The 27,775-nt window shown below is 39.1% G+C and overlaps 1 protein-coding gene across 4 annotated transcripts in view; it reads left to right on the plus strand.

Annotated features, from left to right (window-relative positions):
* LARGE1 (LARGE xylosyl- and glucuronyltransferase 1) overlaps window positions 1-27,775 on the plus strand; it is a 421,577-nt gene that overhangs the window by 228,211 nt on the left and 165,591 nt on the right. For all 4 annotated transcript variants that reach the window (XM_020809629.3, XM_073000045.2, XM_073000044.2 and 1 more), the window contains exons 5-6: window positions 1,051-1,174; window positions 13,712-13,883. In XM_020809629.3, the coding sequence (XP_020665288.1) occupies window positions 1,051-1,174; window positions 13,712-13,883 (296 nt within the window). The remainder of the gene's footprint in view (window positions 1-1,050; window positions 1,175-13,711; window positions 13,884-27,775) is intronic.

Genomic DNA, 27,775 nt, shown 5'->3' on the forward strand with positions numbered 1-27,775 from the left:
GTCTTCTTTTCTTAAGGCTAAACATCCCAAGTTATTTCAGTCTTGCCTCATAGGGCTTGGTTTCCAGCCCCCTGGTCATCTTTGTTGCCCTCCTCTGAACTTGTTCCAATTTGTCAACATCTGTCTTGAAGTGCTTGTCCACAATCTATGTGAAGTCATTTTATAAACATTTTGAATCACAGCTACAGATTTGGCTGTATGAGGCTATTTTTTTGATATTTTGAATCACAGCTACTGAATGGAAGTTTTAAGTATACATACACCAAACACACAAACAGCAGAGCTTCCCAGTAGATGTACTATGGTTGTTGGATGTGAGCCAGAACTAACAATAGCTGGTATGTCTCTGCAGTCCCTCTGTGCCAAAATACTTTGAAGGGCTATTTTGGACTTCATGAAATAGTGAAGTAAAGGGGATGCAACATGTACAAGATGGAGAAACATACAAACCGTTTAACCTCTCAGGTTTACTCATGTAACTAAAGTCACTGTTGGTAGTGTTCCACTCTGCTCACAGTGAAAGTTTCCTCTTCCCCTTATTCTGACTTTGAGGTTTTCACATTAAATAACAAAACAAAAATAGTCCTGATTTTTTTTTTAATTTGGTTGGGCTAGATCTGGTTGTGGGCTACATTTCACAAAAAATGTGGCAGGTAAAAATTTTTTAGCTTTGCAAGTGCACCTTCTTCTTTTTCCTTACATAGATAAAACATTTTCACCACACCATGTCTGCTGAGATGGTTCAGAACCTTCAGACCAACACTTTTAGTCCTCGAAGTGCGAATGAATTAGGAGTCTCTGAAGGAGTAAATCAGAAGTGCTCTCTCTCTCTCTCTCTCTCTCTCTCTCTCTCTTGAAAGAGAGGGAGGGAGGGAGGAGTTTTACACCATAGCTAAGCTGAAATTGACTTTTTTAAAAAGTACTTCTCCGCATTATGTAGCTACACATGCCTATTATAAAATGGAGTGGGTTTAAGGTAAGAGAGCCTCTTGTATAAGCAGATTCTCAAGTGTTCACTAGGATTTTCTCCCTTTTCTTTCTCTGCACCAGACGGAACCCTCTTCACTTCCACCTCATTGCAGATGCCATTGCAAAGCAGATCCTGGCAACCCTTTTCCAGACTTGGATGGTTCCAGCAGTGCGCATAGACTTCTATGATGCTGATGAGCTGAAGGTAAAATAAAATCAAACGGGATCCTAAGTCTGCCTTAATTTCCATTCTTCTTTGTTCAGAACTGGGAGTATCAAATTGAATGTCAAAAATATACCCAGAGGTTGATTCAGGAATACATAATAAACATATAAGCTCAGTGGGAGCCAGAGTTTTTTTGGAGCCAGAAGTTTGGAATTTGATTCTCCACTGCACCTCCTCAACAAGAGCTGGACTCCATGATCCATAGGGCCCCTTCCAGCTCTTCAGTATAAAATGATGATTATGATTATAACATTTTCAGCTAACCAAAACTGTATTGCTCCAGTTCTTTTGCTTATCATTATATGAGCATGAATTATCTATTCCACGATGTATGGTCAGCATTACGCACCTGGTTCTTTGGAACATGGGTTTGAAGAGGCTCAAATCCCTAGTTTCCATGAAAAATATTTAATGTTCCATGGAGATTATTTCTGCCTCTACAATATAAATTTGCATGATGGGATAATTACCCGATTAATTGCTCCCTCCCATGACGATCATGTAATGTTAGAAGAATTTGTATTTATTAGTCAAATGCTACTCTGCTGACCCATTTCCCAAATTCTCCCTGCAATGTAAATAGGCTTTTTAAGACACCGTGGTTGAAATCCAGTAATAAAAGGTTATGAGATGTAAGTCTGAGGATGTCATCAGCCGTGACTGTAGTTTGGTATCTAAGTTTCATCTCAACATCTTCCAGTTTCCTAGGATCCTTTAGAATGCCTTTGGTCCTGCAGAAGCATTTGAGGATAGCAGAACAGGGTGGGAAATACTGCATATAAATATAGGACATATTCTGTGTAACAATATATTAAATATACATATAGCAGACAGGAGTAGCACTTGCCAAAATGTCCGTTAATATATTTCAATACTTCCGCCAACCCCTGGCTGCTTTTCATTAGAAATAAGTAACAGTAAAAAAACTACTTCTTCACTGTATTTACTTGTATTTACACTCACCTCCTTTAAAAAGTCTCACACATTTAAATTAATTTTATTTCCAAAAATACTAGAAACACCACCTAGGAGAACAGCTTTAAACTCGAAACTCACCAGTATGTTGGAAGTACAGCATGAATGTCATCAGGAGACTTGGAAATGTTTTTAAAACCTGGCACCTGAAGGCAGTGGCAGTAATTTGTATGGCATATCAAATCAGTGCCATGCTAAACTTGATTAAAATCTTGTAAAAAGGCAAAAACAAAATTTAGCAAATTGCTGTAGTAATTAAGGAAATTCCAAACTACTCCACATGTTAGAAGAAAGCAAAAACAGAGTGTAATAGGAAGGAATGGCAAAGGGGAAGGATTATCTGTTAGAAGATGCACTCACTTTAAGAAAAATATTGGGATGTTTTCCATATTAAGCAGCAGGCAAATATTGACCTAGATGCATCTTCCTGCTGAGGGCGGCATTTTGGGAAGGGGGGTATTTATAGATGTGTGCATCATTATTTAAAACATGGAATGCCAACACTGAGACTACTTAATTAATGCTAGGAGCTTCAGGAGTCTATTTCTCTCTCTGTGTCTCTCTTTCTCTCTCTCTCTCTTTTCTTACCAACTTCAAGGGACCAACATTTCTTTGAATTCTTTAGACAGTGGTGTTTTTTTTTCTTGTTTTTTTTTCTCTTTTTGTGGCTGTACTGTTAACCTTCTTCTCCGAAGGTCTCACACTGGCCTATCAGAATGATTTTCCAGCCAGACAATAGTCTTTGTTTGGTTTCATAAATAGGGGAGGCACACCCAGATCATCTTATAAATCCCAAATGTGTCATTCCACTGTCCCTCAGATTGTCCAAAAAGTGAACCCCAGATCTCTTCATTACATGAGGTGGCCCGCAGAGAGTCCTCCAGATATTATTGGGTTCACGTTCTCATCAACCCCAAACAGTTCAGCTGGCAGTGAACAGTGTTGGAAATAATTAAACAAAACTGGGAATCACAAGTTTCCCCCTTTCCTTCAGTGTATTTGGTGTGGTTTATTCAACATAATAGTAATTGTGTTTTGAGGAAAATAACTCATGACACAAAGTGGATATACAAATGAGTTTGCTAATATATACGTACTTTAGGCATCAGGAAATAACATTGTATATCTTCAAAAACCAACTGAAAACATGGATGTTCGTACAGGCCTTCCCTCCAGTTAGTCCTTGATTACCTCTTCCTTTCTTCTTTCCTTTTGCCATCTTGAACGATCTATTAATTTATTAGCGGATGTTACAATTTTGTGTGTGTGTGTGTGTGTATTTGTATGTTTTTATTTATGTATCTAGAAGCCGCCTAGAGTGGTCACAAGACCAGATGGGCGGGGTATAAATAAAATAAATAAATAAATAATATAGAGATGTACTGTATATGCCATGCCCTTCTTCTTACAGGATGCACTGGAAGCTTAGTGAAAGTGAAGTTCTTGTTGTTTTGGATATCATGATGTTAAAAAAACATTCTCATTGCCTTAACATGCATCAAGCCACTTCATTTTTTGGTGGAACAGGTATTCAGCACTTCCCAGCCCCAACTCCTCTGCAGCCACCCATTAAGAGACAGTGTTGCCTCGACTGGGTGCCTTCCAGAGGACACTGTTCATGCCCATCTCTATCCATGAAAATGGTGATATACCCAGTATTTAAGAATTAACTATTTTGTTAATCCAGTAAACAGCAAGTGATTGATAGGACCTAAATGGCTTGCTTTTAATAATAGTAACCACTTTTATGTTTTTGATTACAATTTCCATTGTCCCAGAATCATAGAATAATTAAGTTGGAAGGGGCCTATAAGGTCATCAAGTCCAACGCCCGGTCAATGCAGGAATCTGAATCAAAGCAGATCTGACAATTTGTTGTCCAGTTTTCTCTTGAATGCCTCCAGCATTGGAGTGCTCACGACTTTCCGAGGTAATTGGTTCCATTGTCATACTGCTCTAATAGTTAAGAAGTGTTTCCTGATATTTAACCTAAACCTTGTTTCCTGTAGCTTGGGTCCATTGTTCCATCGCCTGGACTCTGGGATAATCTAGGACAGACCCTGCCCCTCCTCTGTATTTGAAAAGTTAAATTTGATTCTGCTGTTTTCTGCCCAGTGCTCAAGCCTATCAAGATCTTTTTGAATTTTGTTCCTATCTTCCAAGACATTACCTGTTCCACCCAATTTTGTGTCATCTACAAATTTGATAAGTATTCCCTGCACTCCTTCATCCAAGTCATTAATAAAAATGTTGAAAGGCACTGAACCCAAGACTGAGCCTTGGGTGAGCCTACTTGTTCTTCCTCCCAGTTTGAGAGGGAGCCACTTATAAACACTCTCTATGTACAATCATGTAGTCAGCTGTGTATCTACCTGAGAGTTGTTCTATCTAGCCCACATGTGGTTAGCTTGTTAATCAGAATATAATGGAGTAGTTTGTCAAAGGTTTTGCTGAAGTCAAGATATGTTATGTCTACAGTGTTCCCACCATCTATCAGAGAGGTTACCTAATCAGAAAAAAAAATGAGATAAGATTATTCTGGCAGGATTTGTTCTTGACAAATCCATATTGCCTTCAAGTTATTACTGCATTGTTTTCAGAGTGATTGCAGAGTGACTGCTTTACAATCTGCTCAAGAATTTTCCCTGGGATTGATGTCAGGCTGACTGTTTGTGTCCGTTTTATGTAAGGTATTTGGAATACATGTATGGCCCTCTTGTCCAAACTAGTTTTCTCAACTCAAAGCATGTGGGAACATAATTATACAGGAGGCCAACACAATATAACAGACAGAACAAACAGCTAAAATGATCTGTAAATCCCTATGGGTTGCTGTCGAGCAATTTATTATTATGGTCAAAGATCAGCAAATTATAGTTATTACAGCAATTATAAACAATTCTAAAAGGACAATATCACTAAGAACGAACTTTAAATATCCATAACTGCAATGTTTATATGACAATCCAGTTTAAAAAGTGAACTCTAAGCTGCGCTGTTAGATAAAACATCCAGCGATATACATACATAAACTTTGATATCCCAAATTTTTTATCATTTGACTACATGCGATAGCAGATGCACAAAACAGTGCTAAATTGTAAGTGACTTGGGGATTCCAGTCTGGTTTCCTGTGTAAGATAAGAACATTAAGGTCATTATGAAGGTGATGTCTTGGCGTTTTGGCTAAGATAGAGTGTAGTATCAGTTGCTGCAGAATGGGAAAAGTAAAAGCCTTCTCACCAAGTTTTAAAGAGCTCTAATCTGCATTCTTCAAGTCAATATAAAATAGTTAAGTGGTATCAGTTTAAAAGGCCAAGGAGGGGAATATGTCAGAGATTCTTAGAGGTCAGACATGACAGACATGTGTAGGACAATGCTGAGATTTGTGGAAAAATTATACTGAAGTGTTGCAGCTCAAGGTGATACAGCATGAAGATATGCTGTGGCCAATTGATATTCACAATTTACTGGTGTCACATTCCCTCCTTGTACCCTTGAAACAAAATCACGTTGTCAGATTACTTCCAGAAGTAAAAGAACAAAACAAACATCCTAAGTTAATTGCAGTCAGCCTCCATATACACAGAAGACACAGTTGTCCATACACAAGATTCTTGTAAGTTTCAAGAGTGCTAGAAATAATCTTTCACAAACATTCATCTTGGATAAAATATTACTGTAAATCTTTCCTCTGTGAGCATACTGAAAATTTTCATTTTTGTTTTATTTTGTGTTCCTTTATGGGGTGTCTCCTTTGTTTTCAAGTTTTTCATGCACCAGTCCTTTCATTTAACATATAAATAACCACCTCTTCCTGTCATATCATTTAATTTTTCCACCTTAGTGTTTTCTGTCCTAACCCAGAAAAGCTCTAAAAACTTCCCCAAAAAGGCAGAGGCAAAGCAACAGAGAAGCGGTCTACTCCTAAGACAAGCAACAGTACAATCAACCTCAATCACCAACGTGTCCAAAAACTGTCCACTAAAATGTACACTTCAGCAGAATAAATTCAAAGTATATTAACCAAATAGCTTTAAAAAAAAACAGGGAAAGCATGCACACAGAAAAGGAAGAAAAGACCATTCTCCCCAAAACCAAGAAAAGTAAGAATGGAAATAAAGGCAACAAATACAAAGCCACTTTTATCACTGTTACTGTAGGAGAACTGCTTCTTTATATTTGTTACTTCAGGCTAGCATCTTTCTTCAAATTATTGTCAATGCAAAAAAGTCAAGTATTTGGCTTTACATAAAATAGTATATACCTCCAAGTATGTAATGTGAATTATAAAAATAAGACCTTGTAAAGCCTAAAATCTTATGAATTGTTTTCTTGGGGTGACTTGTATTTTCTTCTTAGGTAAGACCCTTTGCTAATTGTGATTGCCAAGCAATGTAAGAGTTTAAAATAAAGGCCTTTCATTTTTAGATTTCTCTTTATCACATAGTCTTACTGGTTTTTATTTTACAAAAAAAAATGGCTAATAACCTTGTTTTTCTTCTTTAATTTTACATCATAATTATTCTACATGAGTTTTCTTGGATTTTCCTTCTTTCTTTTTAAAGCATTTTTTCTAAATTAGTATATTTGGATGTTGTACAAATATACAAATTTTTGTATATACTTTTTATATGACTAGATGCTACCACTTTGCTCTCCAAAAATCTTCACATGGCTAGGTCAACAATATAAGTGTGCTGGTTTTGTACAAGAACTGCATGGTATTCCAAAACATATTTCTTTTATTGATGGTGATACTGAATGTGTGGCTGCTGTTTGGTTGAGTCAAGCACTGGTTAGAAAATTAAAATAATACCATTATGCAGCATAATCTTAATTTAGATTTTGGGCATCATTTAAAATTGATGTGCTTTCATTTGATGAGTAAAAGATATTTGACATTGGGATGGGCTACTCTTAAAGATGGTGGGCAGTCTTTTTTTTTTTTTTTTTTTTTGGTAGGTTTTCAAATAATGGTTGAATAGCCATTTGTCTGGGTTGCTTTAACTCTGGATTTACAGCTTTTTCTGGATGTTGGATTTGATTACCCAGGAAGTTCCTTCCAATTCTGCAGTATTCTGCTTTTATGAAGATGTTTGCCTGTGTGTTGCAGGCAAGAGATGTCTTTGAGACACACAGCAGATCATCATTTTCGGGTTTACTCTTTTATGAACACACTATGAACAGATAATATTATGCAAGAGCCCAGTCTTATGACACCTCAAGGGCCTGCTCAGGAACCATTGCCTGATTTCAAGATTTGTCCCCAAAATCTCAGGGAATGGGAATGCTACTGGTCTGGCAACCTTAACTCCAACTAATTGTGGTATGATGCTGGAAAGCAGCAAAGGTTAGGGTTAGGGTTAGGTGGTGTCACAGTTCAGCAAGAAAGATGCCTAGGTTCTCATTTCATACTCTTTATTCATGTACCCTTGATACCTTGCATAAACTTGGGGGAAGCTATGAGTTGTTTGAATCCCATCTGTGTCATTTAAAAGAAATAAAATGGAGATTATTGTATAATTCATTGATCATTGTGACTGTACAGATATGCTTAGTCATATGAATGTGCTCCCAAGAACTTGTTTGTCCAAAGAACACTCATAAATAAGTTCAAAGTAAACCTCTGAAAAAACTGCTAAAATATACCTAAAAATAATAATAACCATGCAATGAAATGTTTGCCTTGAGTAATAGATTGAGAGCAAAGGTCTCAGTAATTGTTTGAAGGTGACTCTTCCAGTTCAGCACAGATTCATTTCTGCAACTTTCTCAGCTTCATACATATATTTTCTATTGCAGATGGCAGTGGCACAAAGTAACATATTTCTACTAGATAAACTATGTAATCATACGGTATATAAAATAAATAAGCAAAAGGAAAGACCAGAACCGTATTCATGTACAGACAAAACAACTGTGAATGAATTGGTTCACGAGCATGAACTGACTAAATGCATAAGAAAGGCTGCAGCCAGAGAACAATATAGATACCAAATGATCTGTGTAATATCTTAGCAATCCCCCCTGGCACACGTATGATTATAATCTTAAATCACCCTTATCCACTTTGTTTATGAATTTATTCATGAGCATAAATGTTCACATAATGCACCGGATGCCATGTGATAATAGATTTTACACATAGTACAAGAAAGGAATAAAATACCTAGTAGTATACTGCTCCATGTGAGAAGAGTTTATGGGAGGTGGTCCTACTGGACTAAAATCAGAAATTTTGTCAGTCTGATTCTGGATTTAAACATCATCCCTTTCAGGTCCTAGGATCCTATCTGAGTCCACTGATATAACTTAGCATCTGGGGGAAAGAAGAAGAGGGTGGTTAATTATTCTGTTTTAGGAAAATCTGGAGTTGGAGTCCTTATGAGAAAAATATACATACCCTTAGTAAGAGTTTCTTATAAAGAATTGTTCTTAGCTTAAGTGAAATAATTTTTTAATAAAAGATTTTTTTTAAATGTTTCATTTAATGTCAATATAGGAGGCTACAGATAGCTCTTACAGTGGGGTCTTGACTTGAGAACTTAATCCGTATTGGAAGGCGGTTCTCAAGTCAAAAAGTCTGTAGGTCAAGTCTCCATTGACCTACAGTGCATCGAAAACCGATTAATCCCGTAACAGGCCGTTTTTGTTCCATTTTGGTTTTTTTCTGGTCTGTAAGTCAATTCTCAGGCTGCAAGTCAAACCTAAATTTTGCGGCCAGAGAAGTCTGTAACTCAAAAAGTCTGTAAGTCAAGCTGTCTGTAAGTCAAGGGTCCACTGTACTTGACTTGAATTGAGGACCAAGCTGATGATACTACTATTCCCATTCTTCAGCCTTGGAAGTTTAGTTTTTTTTTTTTTTTTAACATACACCAGTGGTTTTTTACAGTTTTAGATGCTGAAGTGGTGCTGACACAGAAGACACCAAGACAGAGCGCTGCTGGGAAACATGAAGCCTTTGCATGTAAGAAGCCAGGCTTTCCCGAGCCTGAGACTACAGTCCCTGAAAACCATGAGCCCAGGTCAAAACTGACACTCTTGAGTCTATCTTCCAGCACTAGAACAGCACACCCTCTACCAAGTGCTTCGTGATCCCTGTAGCAGGTGCACCAGCAATACATCCAGAATGATCTCTTAGAGAGAAGCAAGATTACCAGGCTTCAAGCCGTTCTGAAAAGGAGTGGAGTCTGGGAGCAGTAGCCTTCTGCAAAGTTCCACCCCACATTCCAGTCCTTGGTCTAGAGACACTAAAGTCCTCAGTTGAGCGTCAGACCTTGATGAAGGAAAGAGTTCTTTTCTAAACATGACAAGAAAATTTTATACAAATTGGTGTTCAACTTAGAAAAACTAAAGTCCTTTACAAAGTAATGTTACTTTGTCCATTATCTTGCAAGGATCAATCTTCTTTCATGGTTGTTCAGCCCTGTAAATTTAAATAATGGCTCCTAATCAGACTTGGAGGTGAGGAAGTGGCTGTTCTGTTACCCTAAACTATCAGGCTTTAGGATCTGGACATCCAGATATTAATCTAAACTAAATATAAAGCCCCCCCCCCCCCAAATTCAGTGAAATTTTGGAAGTCAAGCATCTTAAAATGAAATTAAATTTCTTTTCCTGTATACAGCTTGTGTTGTGTTTTCCCTTCTTCTTACTGCATATGTTTCTGTTCTCATGGAGAAATTATGTTCCAGTTCCCTAAAAGTATAACCAGAAATTTTATGAAAAGTTATGAATTTCCTTCTAACTAGCTGAATAATGCATTGCACGAAAAAGATAAGAAAGTTAAAGTCTGTTTTCAAGGTCAGATCATTTAAATGTCCCTCTGTGTCTACATGCACTGTCTAACTTGCTCATTAACAGAGTGTTGTTCTTATTTGTGCTACAGTCACTAAAGCTGACAGCATTCAATTGCTTACATTTCCTCTTGCTGCTTCTGGTCAGTTGCTTGTTTGCTGAGGGCAGAGTAACACACTACTAGTTAAAGCACATCACAAAAATGCATGGGTCAGTTAGGAGAATAAATATTCCAGAAATATAATAGGGCTAGATGTTTTTTAGGACAATGCAGTACCAGTCTAACATGGGATATCTGGAGTGAAATTAGAATCGAATATATAACAAGGCAGGTCTTGTTAAAGTTTGATCAGGGCTTTGCAGCATTTTCTTGGCCTTTTATCTAAATCCATTTTGGACAATAGTGATATCTTTTAATGAGGAAAAGGTGAAATGGAGATTTTTGGAGGAAAAAGAACATGTGTGCACAAGGAAAAATAGATATGAAGCCAATCTGTTATCTCTGTACTGTGTACAGTGGTGCCTCGCTTCACGAGTGCACCATTTAACGAAAAATCCGTATAGCGATCCCTTTTTGGGGATCGCTATCCTTTTTGGGGATCGCTATACGGATCAGCCCCAATCGCCGCACTCGCCGCGGATGGCCCGAAATGCCCCCCGCAGCGTTTTCGCAACCTCCGTAAGCAAGGGGAGGGCGCGAAAACGCTGATAGGGGCCATTTCGGGTCATCCGGCGGCCATTTTGGAGCCGCCGATCAGCTGATCGGCGGCTCCAAAATGGCCGCCGGAGCGAAAACATCGCTGGAGGGGTGAGTTTACACACTTATTGTGTAAATAAGGTTTTACTTACCCGCACAGCTATGTTTTCATATAGCGAAGGTTAATCCGGAACGGATTAACCTCGCTATACAGGGCACCACTGTATATCTATGTGTATCTACTTGGCAAATGTTGCAGTTTAGGACTGATCTGTATATTCTTGATTTCAGTATTGTTCTTCAAAATACAAATCACACAGTAACATCCCAAGATTAGCTTGCAGGATGTGTCTTACTTGGAGTTAGTCAATGGAATATTGCTTAAGCAAAATTTGGACATAACATTATGAGGCTAATCTATAATGTACTTCAGAATAATTAAAAATTATCAAAAATATGACCTTGCCCCTTACCTCCGACATCAGCTGCTAGAGAACTGACCTATATCCTTTTCCATTTTTCATTCCAGCAGCAATGTTCTTCCTTACGCAAAAGCCTTGAGTTTTAGTGAGGAATATGTACAGGCTTCTGGCTCAGTCAGTGCCTGAATAAAGAGGACACATATACCATGTGTTCTTGTGGTGAAGCTCTGGTTCTCCATGGAGACCCTGTTCCTTTGAATGGGGAAGTGCAAAAGGCGGCAAGGCCAGGTCACAGGCTGAATAGTGCAGGCAGTACAGAAGGACACCAGTAGCAGAGTGCAGAGTTAGGCTCTCTGTTCAATTTTTATTTATCCCTTTTTCCAGCTGCCAGGAGCAAGGCCCCAGTCAGCTTTCTAAGGCAGCCATCAGGAAAGGAGTGAAGAAGCAGTGTTAAATGGGCAGTGGACTCATTCATCTTTAATTCCTTTTTTTTTTTGAAAAGCCAATGCCAGGAATGTGTTATTTAGTAGTTCCCATCCTTTCTTCATCTCCCTACCCCCATGCTTCTTATTCTCCGGATTTAAAACTAGTGGTGCTTGTGGCCACAAGACTGTGATGATTTAATCAATGAATTTGCAGCAGGAAAGTAAATGAAGGCTTGTTTCTAATGCAAAAAGCATATTCCTCTTCCCTGTCACCGGCAACTCAGAGTCTCCCTTAGTTTTATTTCACCTTTCCTCACTTCTGATTATAACAAATGAATGCTGGGTTTAACATACGAGATCTGTTAAGATGCTTCTTGACCCCATTAATGCCTCTGGACTCTTTGCTATGCCTTGCAGTCTCCCTAGAAATGCACAAATGTCCTTGAATATGTTTGTATTTATGCATTTGTCTGAAGCCTGTGTACATCCTTATTTCCAACAGCACCAAAAAGAATTGTAGTGCAAAGGATTTTGTTCTGTGTCCCCAGGGAGGAAAAACACATCTAAACTCTTTTCTTTCTTTCATGCAAATTGCAAGAGGAAATTGTAATGGAAGTATGACTTTGGTTTAATGATGTATTTAATTTTCAAGGGTCTGCAAGTGCACTACTCTTATGATAATAATTCAGCATACTACAAGGTTAGAAAGTGAGTTTTCATCTGGCAAAGAGAGACAGGGAACTGTTCCAATTCAGAAAACTTGAAGTTGCTATTAAAGTTTTTTGCGACTATAAAATCAGCTTGAGTTTCAGATAACTTTTGAGATTAATAGGTGATAAGAATGAGGATGGGACCAAATCAGTTTGCAAATCTGAAAGACTGACTGTAAAAGGTGCATCTGGAGTCAGTGGTGGGCAGAGTTCACATCTGGCGAATGTTCATTTCCCCTTTCCCTCACTTACCTTTTTTGCCCTAACTCTCTTTGAAATAATACCAGATTCTAACTGCACAGAACAGAACAGCACAGCATATGAGCTTGCATTGCAGACCAATCCAGAGATAGGATATTTCTTCCTTATTTTACCAAACTGCTCCTTACTGATTCTCTTGGAGATAAGCCTCCTTTTCTGCAGAGTTTAGAAAAGTTCTTTTTTTGGGGGGGGGGGGGGTTGGACTAAGATTCCCATAATCCCATAGAATCCTATGGCCACTAATTATTCTGGCTGGAGTATTTTGGGAAATATAATCCAAAAAAGGACATTTTCCACGTTCTGCCTTTCTGACTTTCTTCTAGTCAAGAAGTCTTTTAACTCGCTTTTAGATGTTGGATTATTTGATTGATTGATTGATTGATTGATTGATTGATTGATTGATTGACTGATTGACTGATTGACTGATTGACTGATTGACTGATTGATTGATTAATGTTTTTTGTGAAGCAGAAAAGCAGCTCACAGAGATGACAGAAAAACCATTTGCAAATGTAAAGCATGTTCAAAAAGTATTACAGTAATATTAAGTAAAGTGAAACAGTAGTGTAAAATAATTCCAGTCAAGATGGGAAATTCACAGAAAACTGAAGCAAAATAGCACAGTACCAATTCTAAAATTAAAGTTATTCAATAAAAGGTATTGAATGCCTATTTAACCACAACTAAATGGGGAAAGTTGTACATCCTGTGGGAGGGAGTTCCATAAAGATGGTGCCACCACTGGAAAGTGACTCAGCTGATCTGTATGGGGAGCTGCCAGAGGCAATTAGAGTTCCAGCCTGATCAGATTCAGTTGCATTGTGGTGGTACCTTTTGAATATGGGCTTTAATTTATGGGTATGTTTGATGGCTGGAGGAGGCAGAATGTTGCATGATGAAGAGAAGAAGAAATCACACATATGATATCTTCGTTTTAGACCGTATTAATGTGTCAATATTTCTACTTACGTGAAGTTTTTGAAATTTCCAGAGGCTGTCACAGTGGTTCCACTAGCTTCAGCAACATTGTCTTCTGTACCATCTATGCCAATGGTACTTTGTTAGTTAAGGGTGTGCTGCTAATCCTGAACAGTGTCTGTTTTTGATTTTAAGGACTGGCATTAAGGCAATGCTGGGGTATCTGTTATTATAAAGAAACAACGTCTCTAATAAAGCTTATCTTTTCCTTCCTTCCTTTTCTCTTCCCTATCCTTTCTGTCTATTAGTCTGAAGTATCCTGGATACCCAACAAACACTATTCTGGCATTTATGGGCTGATGAAGCTGGTACTGACAAAGACTCTCCCTGCCAACCTTGAACGAGTCATTGTACTTGACACAGACATTACCTTTGCTACAGACATTGCTGAGTTATGGGCTGTCTTTCACAAGTTTAAAGGTATCGTCTTACCTTTCTTTTTCCTTCTCTTTGGTAATCATTCAAGGATGCAGAAGGTTTTTTGTGGTTTAGGATGTTTGTATGCTATCTACTGTTACTTTGTTTTCATGGTCCCGATTGTTTATTGTCAAATTACAGTATCATTTGGACGTCCTTTCAGCATATAATGTTGTATTAAGGAACCAGCTTTATGGGAAGGTGTGAATGTTCTATAAAGTACATAGCACTTTTTTTCCCACAATTAAAGGCCAGGCAAGTGGACAGTTACAGTGACAACAGTGAGGCATGTGTAGGGGGCTATGGACCAAACTTAACAGTGTACAAGCAGATTTCTACTCCCATGTTTCCCTTCCTCTCCTCCTCCTGTATGCCTCCTACATGCTGCTGTAAAGGACCATCCAACCCTCCAGAGCAGAGTTGGAAAGGGGTTTCAAGGCAGGGCTGCAGCAGGAGATAGTCTGCTATGCACTATCCATTCCACTGGTGGGAGCATGCAGGCCTATACCAGAATCTAGAGTAACTAGAGCAGAAGCAAGAAATCCAGTAGTAGAAGCAGTATAACAAAATGATGCATCAGTACAAGCATGTGTTGCAAACTTTGGTCAAGGAATCAGAGGAGCTGGTGTTAATTCCTACTGTGATTTTGCATAGCAGAGAGCAAGAGGGAGGGAGCTTAAGAAGGCAACTTTGCAGCCGTATTGAGTGAAATAGTGCACGGCAACTTCTCAGTGAGCAAAAAGTATAGTTGTGGCATTTTACTGTAGAAATCAGTTTTGCTCTTTGGAAAATCAGAATGACACACATACCTGTAGATTGGATTAAAGTAGGATTCTGTTTTAACGTAAGCAAGGAAGTGTGCAATTATCAGAATGAATATATAAAGTCATTATTTGCTGCTTAGTTAACAGACTGGTGAAGATATCTTCAGGTAAAGGATGCTTGCTTTAAGCAGATTTCCAGTCCTGTCTGCATTCGTCCTGCCTATTAATCCATACTTTAACTAAAGCAGAAATCTCTTTCAAGCAGTTCGGTGAAATGGAGTTAAAAGAACTCATAAAAATAGCATAAAAGAAGTCTATCATTTTATCTGTATTTGTAGATATCAGACTACTCACTTCATCACATCTTCCTCTCAGGCTTTTTAGCACTCACACCTTGTTCCCTTTTATTCAATACTCTTTATTTTCCTACAATGGTTAGCACTCTCAGCCCATTTGATTTTGGAACATAACTATGAATTCCTTCCATCTCTGGAGCATCAGCTGAAGGGATCTATTGTCAGTGATTGTTTCAGGTTTCTTTAGTCCTCCCTCTTCTTTCCCATTCAGAGGTCTCACAAGTTTAAAATGACCTTTTGGGGACAATCTAGTGTGCTGATTGAAACAGTACTTACCACAAGAGTAGTCGTACTGTCATTAAAAGATGGTTCCTCCTTGTAGGAGCCTGACTTCATAATCTGCTCCATCCTTGAGGGCAATTCTAAAATTACTGACTTTTTTTAGTGGAATTGTTCAGTCACTCAGTTATTGCCATGGATTGTCTTGGTCCAATTCATGTCAAGTTTAATATTGTTTGAGCTGATGAAAGAATTTTCACAGCAGATACTAAGAACCGGTCTTGCTCACTCTTTTCCAATACACATGAAAGATCTAAAAGATAGTGCCCAGATTTTCATAAGGTTCCTGTTCGAAAGTTATCAATCAGCTAAGCACTAATAATAATCTTTGTAAGGAAGAATTCCTATTTTGCTGGAAGTTGTTAGTCATGGAGCAAAGCTTGGCTTGAGCATTCCACTCCTTTGCAGCAGAGGATTTCCTTATTCTTAACTTCACAAATGGTTGAGGAATATGAGTTTTTCACATTCAGATATGAAATGACCCTATCTGCTTTTCATATTCAGATATTAAATGTCCTTCTTTCGATGCAGAATAGCACATGCCAATCTACTGGGTTTCTACTGTTGGGATATAGTTCCTGAGAATTTAAATGTATCAAAATATTAATTTCAATATGTTTTTTAGTGGGAAAGCATGTGAATAAGTATGTCGAAAGAAAATGTGCATTTAAATATTTTAGCCAATTCTTTTTTTGTTTTTTTAAAATGCATATCAGTGAAGGGACAGAGTGAAAATTCTGGATAAAATGTGGATATTTCTGTTTATTTCTCATTAGCCTAAAAGGACTTGGAAAAACCTACTGACTGAATATGAAACATATAGTAACAAACCATTTAAATCTAAAACTAAGGAAACCCAGACTATTATGTTAAAATGGCTTAGAAAATGTGCATTGTTAAATGTATCAAACAACATGCACTGTCATTTGTATCAAAAATTATATAAACAGCAAAAGTTTGGTTGGGCTATCCAACATTCAGTTATACATTCCTGTTTTCCTGAAGCATCCTGGAACTGACATGGTAGTTTCAGGAGAGTTCTACCATGTTCTTGTAATTTTTAGTCATCGTTTTAAATCATTCATTTAAAGAAGTGTGCTTGGACACATAAAAACTTATGAAAATATATTTTAAAAAACATCTTAAAAGTTTTACAAAACCTATGGTTTCACTTTTGCTGAACAGACTAATACAACTACAGTACTGGCTAGAGCCCCTTTTCTGTACCTTTCCATTGTGCTTGAGAATAAAGCCTGTCCAAAATTAGAGTCTGTAAATATTTTTGTAAAGCAGAAGTAAGACAAATTAGATTTAAAAATCATGAAAAACCTTTCTTTTGTGCCAGCCCTCCATTAAAATAGATGAAGAGGACATTCTACGAATTGGGTGCCACCGCAGAGAATGTTCATCTATGATTTCACTTTCATTCATTGATTATCACACTGCATTCTTTACTTACCCTCTGAAGTTCTTCCATGCGTTTCTGAAGCTCACAGTACTGAATAATACAGAGTAAGATCATCTTGGTAGGAAATGTTATGGAATTTTCAGAGATATCAGACTTCAGGTTCTAAGAAGATTTCCTAAAACAAGAATGTGCCCATTTATGTCTTAGTGTTTCTGAGTTTAATTATTCATGCCTGGTTGACTGTCACTAAAATTATCTTATCTCCCTTTATTGCACAGTCTATAACTATTGGATTCCTCCATTTCACTGATTTATCAAGCAAAGGTCAACAGAATAATGTATTAAAATTTCACAAGGGGTTATGATGGTTAACTAAAATAAGGAAAATAATCCATGAAATCCTAATCAGTAAAAAAATTGGTGGATTTGATTATTTTTGTATGGAAACAGAAGCCAGTAACATTGCCTGTAAATATTTTGCTGTTTTAGAGGAAACAGTGTTGTTTCTGCTCTTACTACTGTGTTCATTGCTTAGCAAGATTCAACATGTATTTCACAGGAGCGGCAATCTTACATAGTAGATAGAATCCTCCAGTTTATATTCAGGTTGTGAATCACAAAAATAACGCATATGTGAGGGGTTTTCTTTTCATGCTGAATTGGTTTGCATGGACAATCCATATTTGTTTTCCTCTGAGCCTTCATACAGGAGTATGGTTAATTGCTCCCAGTTGTCTGCTGGCAGCTGACATATGCAACTCTTGCCAGTTGACAGAGGCACACATTTTTATATCTGAGCAGCATCCTAGAAACACATGGAAGAGATGTGCAGTTATAGATGGAAAGTGCAGTAGAGGCAGTTTTGGTTCACACACTGGGATGTTATATACAAATATAAGAAAACATGAACATATCTACCATGAATAGTTGATCTAGTAGGAGCATGTACTAGAAAGGGATCATTTTGTGTTTTTAATACATTGTCTCTTAACTCTTATTCAAAGCTTGGAAATAATATGTACAGTTTAACTCATTAATGTTTCAAAGTCATTATTTTTGTTTTAAACAGGGGGCAAGCTGATGCATTGCTTCTTTTCATAACATTAAACATTACCTACAAAACGTTATTTAAAAAAATAAGATGCTGTGCAGTTTACTTATGCTCCTGTTTAATGCAGAAATGGCAACGTTAAGGATGACACATTAAACCTGACATAATTCTGTCTTGCCTGGGTCACCATAGATTCTTCTGAATTTGAGAGTCAGTAAGCACATCAGTGAGAAAAAGGTCACAAAACTTTATTTAAGAGACACTGAAGTGGGAAAAACACAGTAGAAATAGCACAGAGAGGCTGAGATCTGGTTGCTTAGTGTAGTAAATCACATTTGATCATTGGAAATATGGTGAGTCACCTCCTCTATAAGTTCTGTTGGTTTGAATGGGCCTACTCCAGTTGCAGGTTACTACACTAAAGTAAGTTGTAACTAGAGTAGGCCCATTTGCATCAATGGACCTTGTAGAGGAGTTGACTCACAAAATCCCCAGCACTTCAGTAAGCCTAGTCTAATGCAACTTACTACACTAAGAATGGATGATCACAGGATGCTATGACAGCACCAGTAATATGGTGCAAAGCCGTAGGATACAATAATTGAGCGAAAAAAAGTTATAATGCAACAAAGTACAAGATAACAGACAAAAAGCAAAATAAATTAGATATAACCTCTTCTGCTTGAGAGAAACCTGTGGAGAAAGAAACAGTGGCTGGTTCCTTCCAGGCAGATGTACAGCACCAACCTGGGGATGTCCTGTACTTGGGGCTCCCCAATCAAAGAAGTTGAGGGCTTTAGATGCATTTACTCTTATTGCTATGCTATAGACACCCGTATGGTAACTAGAATCACAAAGAGCAAAGAGCATGAGAGGAGAAACAGAACTATGAAATGGAACCAGCTTTTACAGGTCACACCAATAAAACTCTGAGCAAACTGGAAGTCTTACAAACACAGACAAATCTGGGCATAGAGGAAACGATACCTTCTCGTTATGACAAAATCTCTCACAAGAATAGCACAACATGTTACTCCAAGCTCTAAACTGAAAGTAAAATACTGGAATATGTACATTAATTGGTTATTTCATTTTTTAAAAACAGTGTCCTTTATTCTGTTTAGAACTCCAAGGCCGTATTCAAACATGAAACACAGCAATAAAATAACTAAAATTCGTGAAACAAGAATGTTATATTTTAAAAATAACAGCAACAACAAAAACCTCTGATTGAATAACATTGTTTTAACCTCAGTATTGCAAAATGGCCGCCAAGCTTCAGTGAGGAGGGCACTCCATAGGCGAGGCACCATTATTGAAGTACTGCCTTTTCTATTATGTTCTTAGGTTATGTAAAATAGTAGCCAGGGTTCCGATTAATCCCAGACAGCTAGCTGTCTCAGAAATATATGCATCTACAGCAGTCTTCAAAACATGATTCAGCAATGTGATACTTTCTAGATATTTTGACGGTAACTCCCATCAGCCCTAGCCAATGTGGCCCCTGGTCAAGGATGATGGGAGTTATAGTCCAAGACTACATAACGGCAACATGGTGAAGAATGCTGCATGAAGCAGTTCTTGCCATTAGGAAACTCTTACAGAGCTTCAAGAAGAGGCTGTGTATTTGGTGGGTATCAAGGGCCCAGGGATTGCAAGGACAGTAAAAGCATATGCCCTTAATCTTCTGTGCCCTCATCAGCCTTTATGCATGGATTGGATACATGCCAAAATGGTGCTGTTATCCATTCCTGGAGAATGTGACAGGACAAGAAAGTATGGAAGAACAAATCCGTTTTAAAATCAGTTGTATAAACCAGAAAAAAAGGGGGGGGGACAGCAATAGCATTTTAAGTAGATCCACATGTGTGCCAAGAGCTCTTTCTCACATCATACTGCACCTTGCTCCCAAATGAAAACTCGGGGATAACACAGTCTTCCAGGAATGCGAATTTTGCAGCCTCTCAGTCTCAGACAGAAAATTAGTTTTCTTCCTCACAGCAAGAATTCTCTGTGCAAAGTTTCCCCCCCCCCTCAGGAAATCTGGTAGGAAACCATGGGATTTCTCTCTAGGTTTTTTTATTTTATTATTTTATTTTATAATTTTTGCAGGGTGTGTGTGTTCTGGAATGAATGCCAAGATGTGCCGAATTATTACAATTTCTGTGCAGAGTTCTGTCTTTTCCGCCCATGTGTCACTTGGAAAGGCCAAAACACCATACCAAACAGTATCTTTCCTGTGCAGGTTTCTCCAGAAAGGGCATTAGGATGTAGAGAATTTGGCAGTTTCTTGCACAGAACAGTGAACAAGATAGGGAAGAGGGGAAGCAGTGGGAGCAGAAACAGAATACTGTGCAAGCAGTTGTCATATCCTTTATCCTGAGTGTCCCCTGTGCATGGTTTTATGATGTATATGTTTTAAGGCAGCTGTTAATGTTTGCATATTTCAGTGACTACTTAAAATATTTGAGGTATAGATATATTTAAATCATGTTTGAAGAGATTGGCAAGTTGTCATTGTTCTGTTTTCTCTACCTTAAAAAAATGTTTCTTTTTTTCCAAAACCTCCATGCTTTCCCCAGTCTCACTATAAGCTTCAGATCATCAAAGCAGCTGGACAGAAGGTGATGCAGGTTGATTTAAACAAGAAGCACTGACATCCAAGTGCTTCTATCCTGCCAGGATAAACACAGGCAGCTGAACCTGTTTGATTTGCGTCAGTGGCTCAAACAGTAATAAAAATCTGTTCTGACATCATAAATACCAGAAAAGGTCATCAGCGATTTAGGTGCAAGCAAAAGTGCAACTGAGGAAGGACTGGCATGTAGACAATCTGGAATTTTAAATCCTCAGACTCCCAGTATGAAAATGCATTGGTGTATTGCTTTCCAGAGTGCCTGGGGTAACAAGGCTCAGTACATGCATTTCTCAGTCTGTTTCAAAGGACTAAGATACATTTTAAATGCCTTAATAATATTCCTATAGGAAGCTTTACCTATGTAAAAACTCCAATGAAACAGCCTTTGCAATTCTACAAAATAAAGAAGTTTCTGCAGAAAGGGTCATATATGCCCATGGGAATTTGATACCATTGTTATGAATTACCAAAATCCATGTAAAAGTTCCAGCAGGATCAGAAAGCAAGCAACAGGGTCACACTTTAGGTAATCATGGAGAGAAGAACAAAGTCATTTTGCTACTCATATAGTTTCAAGACTTCACCAGGAAGTGAAACACAAAACCTTCGAAGCATATGTCATGTACTTGTGACTCTACAAATAACTGTACAGTGGTGCCCCGTATAGCGAGGTTAATCCGTTCCGGATTAACCTTCGCTATATGAAATCTTCGCTAAGCGGGAAGTAAAAAGCCATTGGAACGCATTAAACTTCATTTAATGCGTTCCAAATCGGCCCTAAACTTCCCACTTAGAGAAGTTTCCTGGCCCCGGGCAGCCATTTTCGCGCCCTCCCCTCGCTTGCCGAGGGCGCGAAAACGCCGCGGGGGGCCATTTCGGGTCGTTTTGAAGCCGCAAAACAGCTGTTTTGCGGCTTCAAAACGGACCTGAAATGGCCCCGCGCGGCGTTTTCGCGCCCTTGGCAAGCGAGGGGAGGGCACGAAAACGCCGCGCGGGGCCATTTCGGGTCGTCCGCGGACGTTTTGAAGCCGCAGAACAGCTGTTTTGCTGCTTCAAAACGGACCCGAAATGGCCCCGCGCCGCGTTTTCGCGCCCTCCCCTCGCTTGCCGAGGGCGCGAAAACACAGCGCGGGGCCATTTCGGGTCATCCGGTGGCCATTTTGGAGCCACCGATCAGCTGATCGGCAGCTCCAAAATGGCCGCCGGACGCCCCAATCGTCGCAAAGCGAGGTGCGAAAAAGGGGATCGCTATACGGATTCGTCGTTATACGGTGCGCTCGCTAAGCGAGGCACCACTGTAAATAGTGAGTAGGTCCATTATCTTGTAAACTGTTTGCAACTGCATTAGCAATATTTCTTTTATATCATTTTACTATTATTCTATATTTATGCAGTATAAACTTGTATAGTAACACTTAAAGCTAAGCTAACACTATTACAGAAGTAGATTTTCTGTTATTTTCTCCCACACACACGCATATTCATTTCTCAAATCAGCCTTCCTAAGTCTTTTGTAGACCTCCATCATCCCCAGCAACTACGGCTATTTATATGCTGACTTTCCAGGGTGGCACATAGCATGAATACAACATGTCCATGACAATATAAAAGACCAAAAAAGATGTTGGATAGATTTTGGAATATTTATGAACATGGGAGAATTGAAATATCTGCAGCTCACTGGGAAGTACGATAAAAACCAGAGTCTCACCATGCCAGCAGAATGCAATCAGAAGAGGCTGAAAAACAAACCACCATGAGGAAAAGCATTACAAAGCATGGGGGGCAGCCCTCAAGAACCTCCAGCCAAACACAACTCCAGTGCTGGTAAACTACAAAGAAGCTCTCTCTCAAATCTTAATAATGTGAAAAGCAGCTTTCATAAAGCTAAGGAAGCTGCCAAATGAAAGAATCCCATGGTTTGGCTCTGGTCTGCAGGCCACCTCCTTCCAGTGCAAGTGGACACATTTCAGAAGGCATTCCCACATAGAATATGCCCTGCTGGTTTCTTATGGTGTGGCTGCCATCTGAGCCTGAAGAACCATGAAAGAAAAAAAATCCATTGATCAAAAGTTTTTACTAAGGCTGTGCATCAGCTTTGACTTGGATTCTTGCCCTGAGTGGGGACTTGGACTCAATGACCTTATAGGCCCCTGCCAACTCTCAATTATTCTATGATTCTTTGATTCCTATGTCCCAAACAGAATTGGCCTGATTTGGAACTATTGATATGGACTCAGGATTGAAGCAAAGCAAAAGGTTGCTAGAGATGGGGGTATTGGTATACGAATATGAATATCCCCACGCAGCTGGACTTAATGAGGGCCCAGCCCTGAGAGGCCAGGTGAATGGAAAGAGAGCAGAGCTCTGGGAGTGATTGGAAGGATGAGTGAGCCTGCCATCACCACCGAAGGCATGAGTGGATGGGCCAGCCAGAGGGGCCAGCCCCTTGTTAAATCCAGCTGTGCTGGGATATTCATATACAGTACAAATACTCCCATCTCTACTTCAGACCAATTTGGAGATTCAGACATTTAAATGAGCTGGAAGAAATCAAGGTGTCTTGAACAAATGTGAGAGGGGAGCTGCCCTCTAATATAGAGTCTGAAGCTAGACTCTCACCACTTCCAGACATAGTGATGGCAGAAAGGATTATCTGAGGCCACTAAAGTTCAGTTCAGTTATCTCACACAGCTATTCAGCCTTCTTTGCCAGGTTTAACAGCATTAGTGGCAGCCAGAGTGAAAGGACCTCTGAGATGATTGTTATGTTGTTTCTAGTCTGATTTTCATCTGAGTTCAGATTTCATCTGGTTAATGGGACTACAGTATTCTTTTGTCTAATCCTTCCTTTATGTTTTGAATTTGTTTATATGAAATCTGTTCATTTTCTATGGTCTGTGTGTTTTAAGGAGTGAAACGCAGTCTTCTAAAGTCTCAACCTTAGGGATGTTCATAATGGGGTCTTGCATGGTATCCCTCAGCAAGAGGACCATGTCTGACTAGAAAAAATGTTTTAGTTTTGTTTTCTATCTCTGCCTGCCAAGTACACCTCCCTGCCTCCCCAATGCACACTGTCCTGTCTTTCAGTGCATTATTTTAACTTATCTTCCTAACTCTAGTTTTTAAACTGGTTCTTGGTCCAGTTCTTCAGCTTTGAGAAGGGTGCTATCAACACTACTGAGAAGACAGAAAAATTAGGAATGAGCAAGACTGAATTGCCAATTCAACAACTGTATTTTCTGTTTTTATAATTTTTTAACAAAAGCAGATGCTTAAGGTGCCTCTTATGTGCAACTACCTGAACCAAGCTGTTTGAAATTTAGCAGACACCTGTACACTATGTGAAGTTTCCAAACTTCATACATGGTAGTACTAAAAACAGAAAAGTTGTACACGTTTTGGTTTTCCAGTTAAAATTTGTGGGAGAGCTAGAGATCTGAATTTCCAAACTGATCCAAATTCAGGATCTGGACCAAGTTATATGGTTTGTAGATCCCTCCAGAGTGAATTTTGATTGCATACAAAGCACCAAATTGGCCTCCAAACTAAATTGGAAGAGCCCTAGTTTTAGATACCAGGACTTAATTCACTGATACTTGCATGACTTTCTTAGAACATGTGCAGATCAACAGCATAAACAGTCCTACAAAGATTCCTGGAAATGCTTGAAATGAGTAATAACTCACATTTGAGCAAATCTTCATATAATGGATACTCAGATCTTGATCTGTGCCCAGATCATGCATGACTGAATTATAAATTTATTTCTACTCAGTAAAGTATCATCCAGGTAGTAAGTGGCAATTCCTTCCCCTTTTACTAATTTCAGCCTATTATAGTAATCTACAAATAATGTTTCAACAGTATTGTAATATGACTCATGTGCATGTGGATTGAACTTTACTTTCTCGCTAAGGGCACTTAGGAATAAATTGATTAAAATGTGGTAATTCGGGGTATAAATAGTTTCTAACCAAAGCAATCAATTTGTGTATTATTGAAAAACATATGCAGTAATAACCTACCTAGCCTCTTGTAAAATAAAGTCAGATCATGTTTAGTTGTAAATGATTCACTGTGCGTGTTTAAGGATTTCAGCCATCGGAAAGAAAGCAATCTTTCTCTAGGAAAATTGCTGAGAAGCACAGATGGATACCATCAAAGATTTTAACTGGTTATTTAAATCACAGTTAGAATGAATGATTTAAATACAATCCACCTTCATTTTGACAATATAAAACTCATTTTCTTGAAGAGCTGTACTAAGTACCTTCAGATGTTAGGAAATTGGCTCCATATCCACATGGGGCCTCCCAGGGCTGGCCCGATTTAACTTTTTGCTTTGGAGAAGCATACGCAAGGCAATGTGCCATTAGAAGTTGGGGAAGATCATTAAATTTGTTGTGAATGAACATTGACACCATGACTGCTGAGTAACATGACCAAAATTGAAATGAAACTGATCGTGCCTTGCATGATTTGTAACCTCGTATCTCTTTCACTGGCTTACATCTCTCAATAAGTCATAAATAGAGCTGGCCCATTGAATCAGTGGGGATTTGGGAAGTCAAAACCTATGAAGCCTCCACTAAGTCAATTTACCTACTCTAGTTAGAACTTATTACAGGGTTTCAGCCACAAAGTGTTCTCCACATATGACAACCCATTCACACTAGGGATATACATTTGCATTTGGATATATTTGGAATTCACTGAATAATGTCATAGTTGGATAAGTTCAAATACATCCAGATTCAATATCTGGATATTCTGAATATCTGTAATAAGAATTACTAAACCCCATTTACTCCTATAGATTAGAAAGCAAAAGATTAGGTTTTCCACTTGCTACAAGTACTACATGAAACCCTATTTCTCAGACACTGTGCTGGGGGAAAAATGAAGTTGGAAATATTATAGGGTTTGATCCTTTCACTTTCAGTGTAAAGGCTCAGCCAAAAAGTGGTGTTGACTGGTAGCATTAACAACATAGATTTGCTCAAAAGTGGATAAGTAGCATAAGCAGTAGGGTGCAAAATGTAAGGCATGTGCACCTGCATAAATTTATTTTTTATTTAAAATATGTTCCCTGGCTTTCTCCTTAAAAAGGAGTCATGGTGGCTACATCATTAAAATACAATATTTGAAGCTAAAAAGAATAAGTATATAAATACTAAAAAGGCTCAAACAAATGCCATTCTATGAAATGGTAAAGAAAAGTAATTCTAAAAACATGTTCTAAGTAGTAAGGCACAATAATCTATTTAAATCCCAGTCGGGCAGCCAGTCACTGAAGGAAAGCTTGCCTGGAGGGAAAAAAAGGTATTTTCCTGCTTTTAGAAGGACAGCAAAGATGGGGCCAATCTGGCCTCCTGTGGACGGGAGTTCCAAAGTCTGGGAGCAGCAACAGAGAAGGCCCTCTCCCATGTCCCCACCAAGTTCACATGTAAAGGTGGTGGGACTGAGACAAAGGCCTCTGCCAGTGATATTAACACCCAAGCATGCCCAAACTGTTCACAGCTTTATAGGTTAACTTAGAGCCTATAGGTTAGACCAGTACTTTGAATTGTGTCCAGAAACAGATTGACAGCCAGTAAAGCTGCTGTAACAGGGTGGGTTATGTGATTCCCTGTAACCAGCCCCAGTCAACAATCTGGCTGCCACATTTTGAACCTCTGAAGTTGCTTGACATTTTCCAGAGGCAGCCCCCTGTAGAGCGTGCTGCAGAAATCCAGTTGAAGTGTAATTAAGGCATCTGTCACTGAGCACCGATCAGGCCTTTCCAGGAATGGGTGCAGTTGGCATTATAGTTTTAATTGCGCAAAGACTCCCCTGTCCACCACCAAAATATGGGCATCTGGGCTCAGTGATGAATCCAGGAGCATCACCAAGCTGCACACCTACCTGTGTTTTCAGAGGGACTGTAGTCCCATTCAACAAAAGCTGAGTCCCTATTCCTTGCTCTTCCTTTCAACTGACCAGGAGCACCTCTATTTTATCTGGATTAACTTTCAGTGTATTCACTCTCATTCAGTCCATTACTGATACCTAACACTGATCTAGAATCAAAAGAGCTTCCTCAGATTCAGGTGGCAAGGAGAGGTAGAGGTGAATATCCTCTGCATACTGGTGATACCAAACCCCAAAACTCCAGATAATCTCTCCCTGTCATTTCATGTAGATGTTAAATAACATAGGAGACAAAGCAGAACCTTGAGGGATCCCAGAGACCAGCAGCCGGAGGGTTGAACAGGAATTTCCTCAGCACCACCTTCTGAGTTCTGTCCTCCAGCACCTCCAAGTCCCATCCCAGAGAGATGCCCAGAAGGATACCGTGGGTGATGGTATCAAAAGCTGCTGAGAGGTCCAGCAGAACCGACAGGGACACACTCCACCTATCCAGTTCGCCTGGAATCACTGCAACAATGAAAAAACTTATAACTTAATACTAGAGATGGGGGTATTCATATTCAAATATGAATATCCCCACACAGGTGGCATTAACGAGGGTCCAGCCCCATGGAGCCGGACAGTCCACTCACCAATCCACCACAGACGTGAATGGTGTGATTCTACCAATGGCTCCGCAGCGCGCAATCCACTCGCCTCTCTCCGACCTTGCAGCAAGGCTTGTCCTCCCACCTCCTGCCAGGAGCCGTGAGAGGATTGCATGCTGCGGAGCCATTGGTAGAAATGTGCTGTCCACATCCACGGTGAATCAGTAAGTGGACCGTCTAGCCCCATCTGTGCGAATACGAATACCCCTATCTCTACTTAATAACCAGATGAATTTTGGGTAGGAAGGAAGAACACTCTTGCTCCAATGCTCTGTTTGTGAACTGTACAGAGTCATGTGTCTGGTCACTGTGGAAAAGATTATCTAAATCAGCTGGACCATTATTCTAATGAAATAGTATTTTTTCTTTGTTTTAAGGAAGCTCACGCTAGTACTCTAGAAACAAGCCTTTTGGGATCGTACTAATTTTGCATTAGAGATGCAATAACTAAAGATGCAAAGATATATTGCCACTGTCTTGTTTATGAGTCAGACATGCTGTTACAAGCAACACAGCAAGGTAGCTTGTCAAGGATTTTATGACCGTCACAAAAGTTCTCACCTCTAGAATGAGATAGGGACACCAGTCTCTCTCTGTCTGTCTCTGTCTCTGTCTCTCTCTCTCTCTCTCTCTCTCACACACACACACACACACACACAGAGCAACCTGGTTTTGTAATTTGCACGAAGTGTCTCTGTATCTTTTCCCTTTCCACGCACACACCAAGCATTAAAAGGCTGATTACTCATGAAGATGCAAACACCCATCTAATGCTTCCACTTATTAAACTACCTATAGCAGCATGACCACAGTAAGAATGGTTTAATTTCTGAGAGGTGG

The sequence above is a fragment of the Pogona vitticeps genome, chromosome 5 (genome assembly GCF_051106095.1).
Source record: "Pogona vitticeps strain Pit_001003342236 chromosome 5, PviZW2.1, whole genome shotgun sequence".
Lineage (NCBI taxonomy): Eukaryota > Metazoa > Chordata > Lepidosauria > Squamata > Agamidae > Pogona > Pogona vitticeps.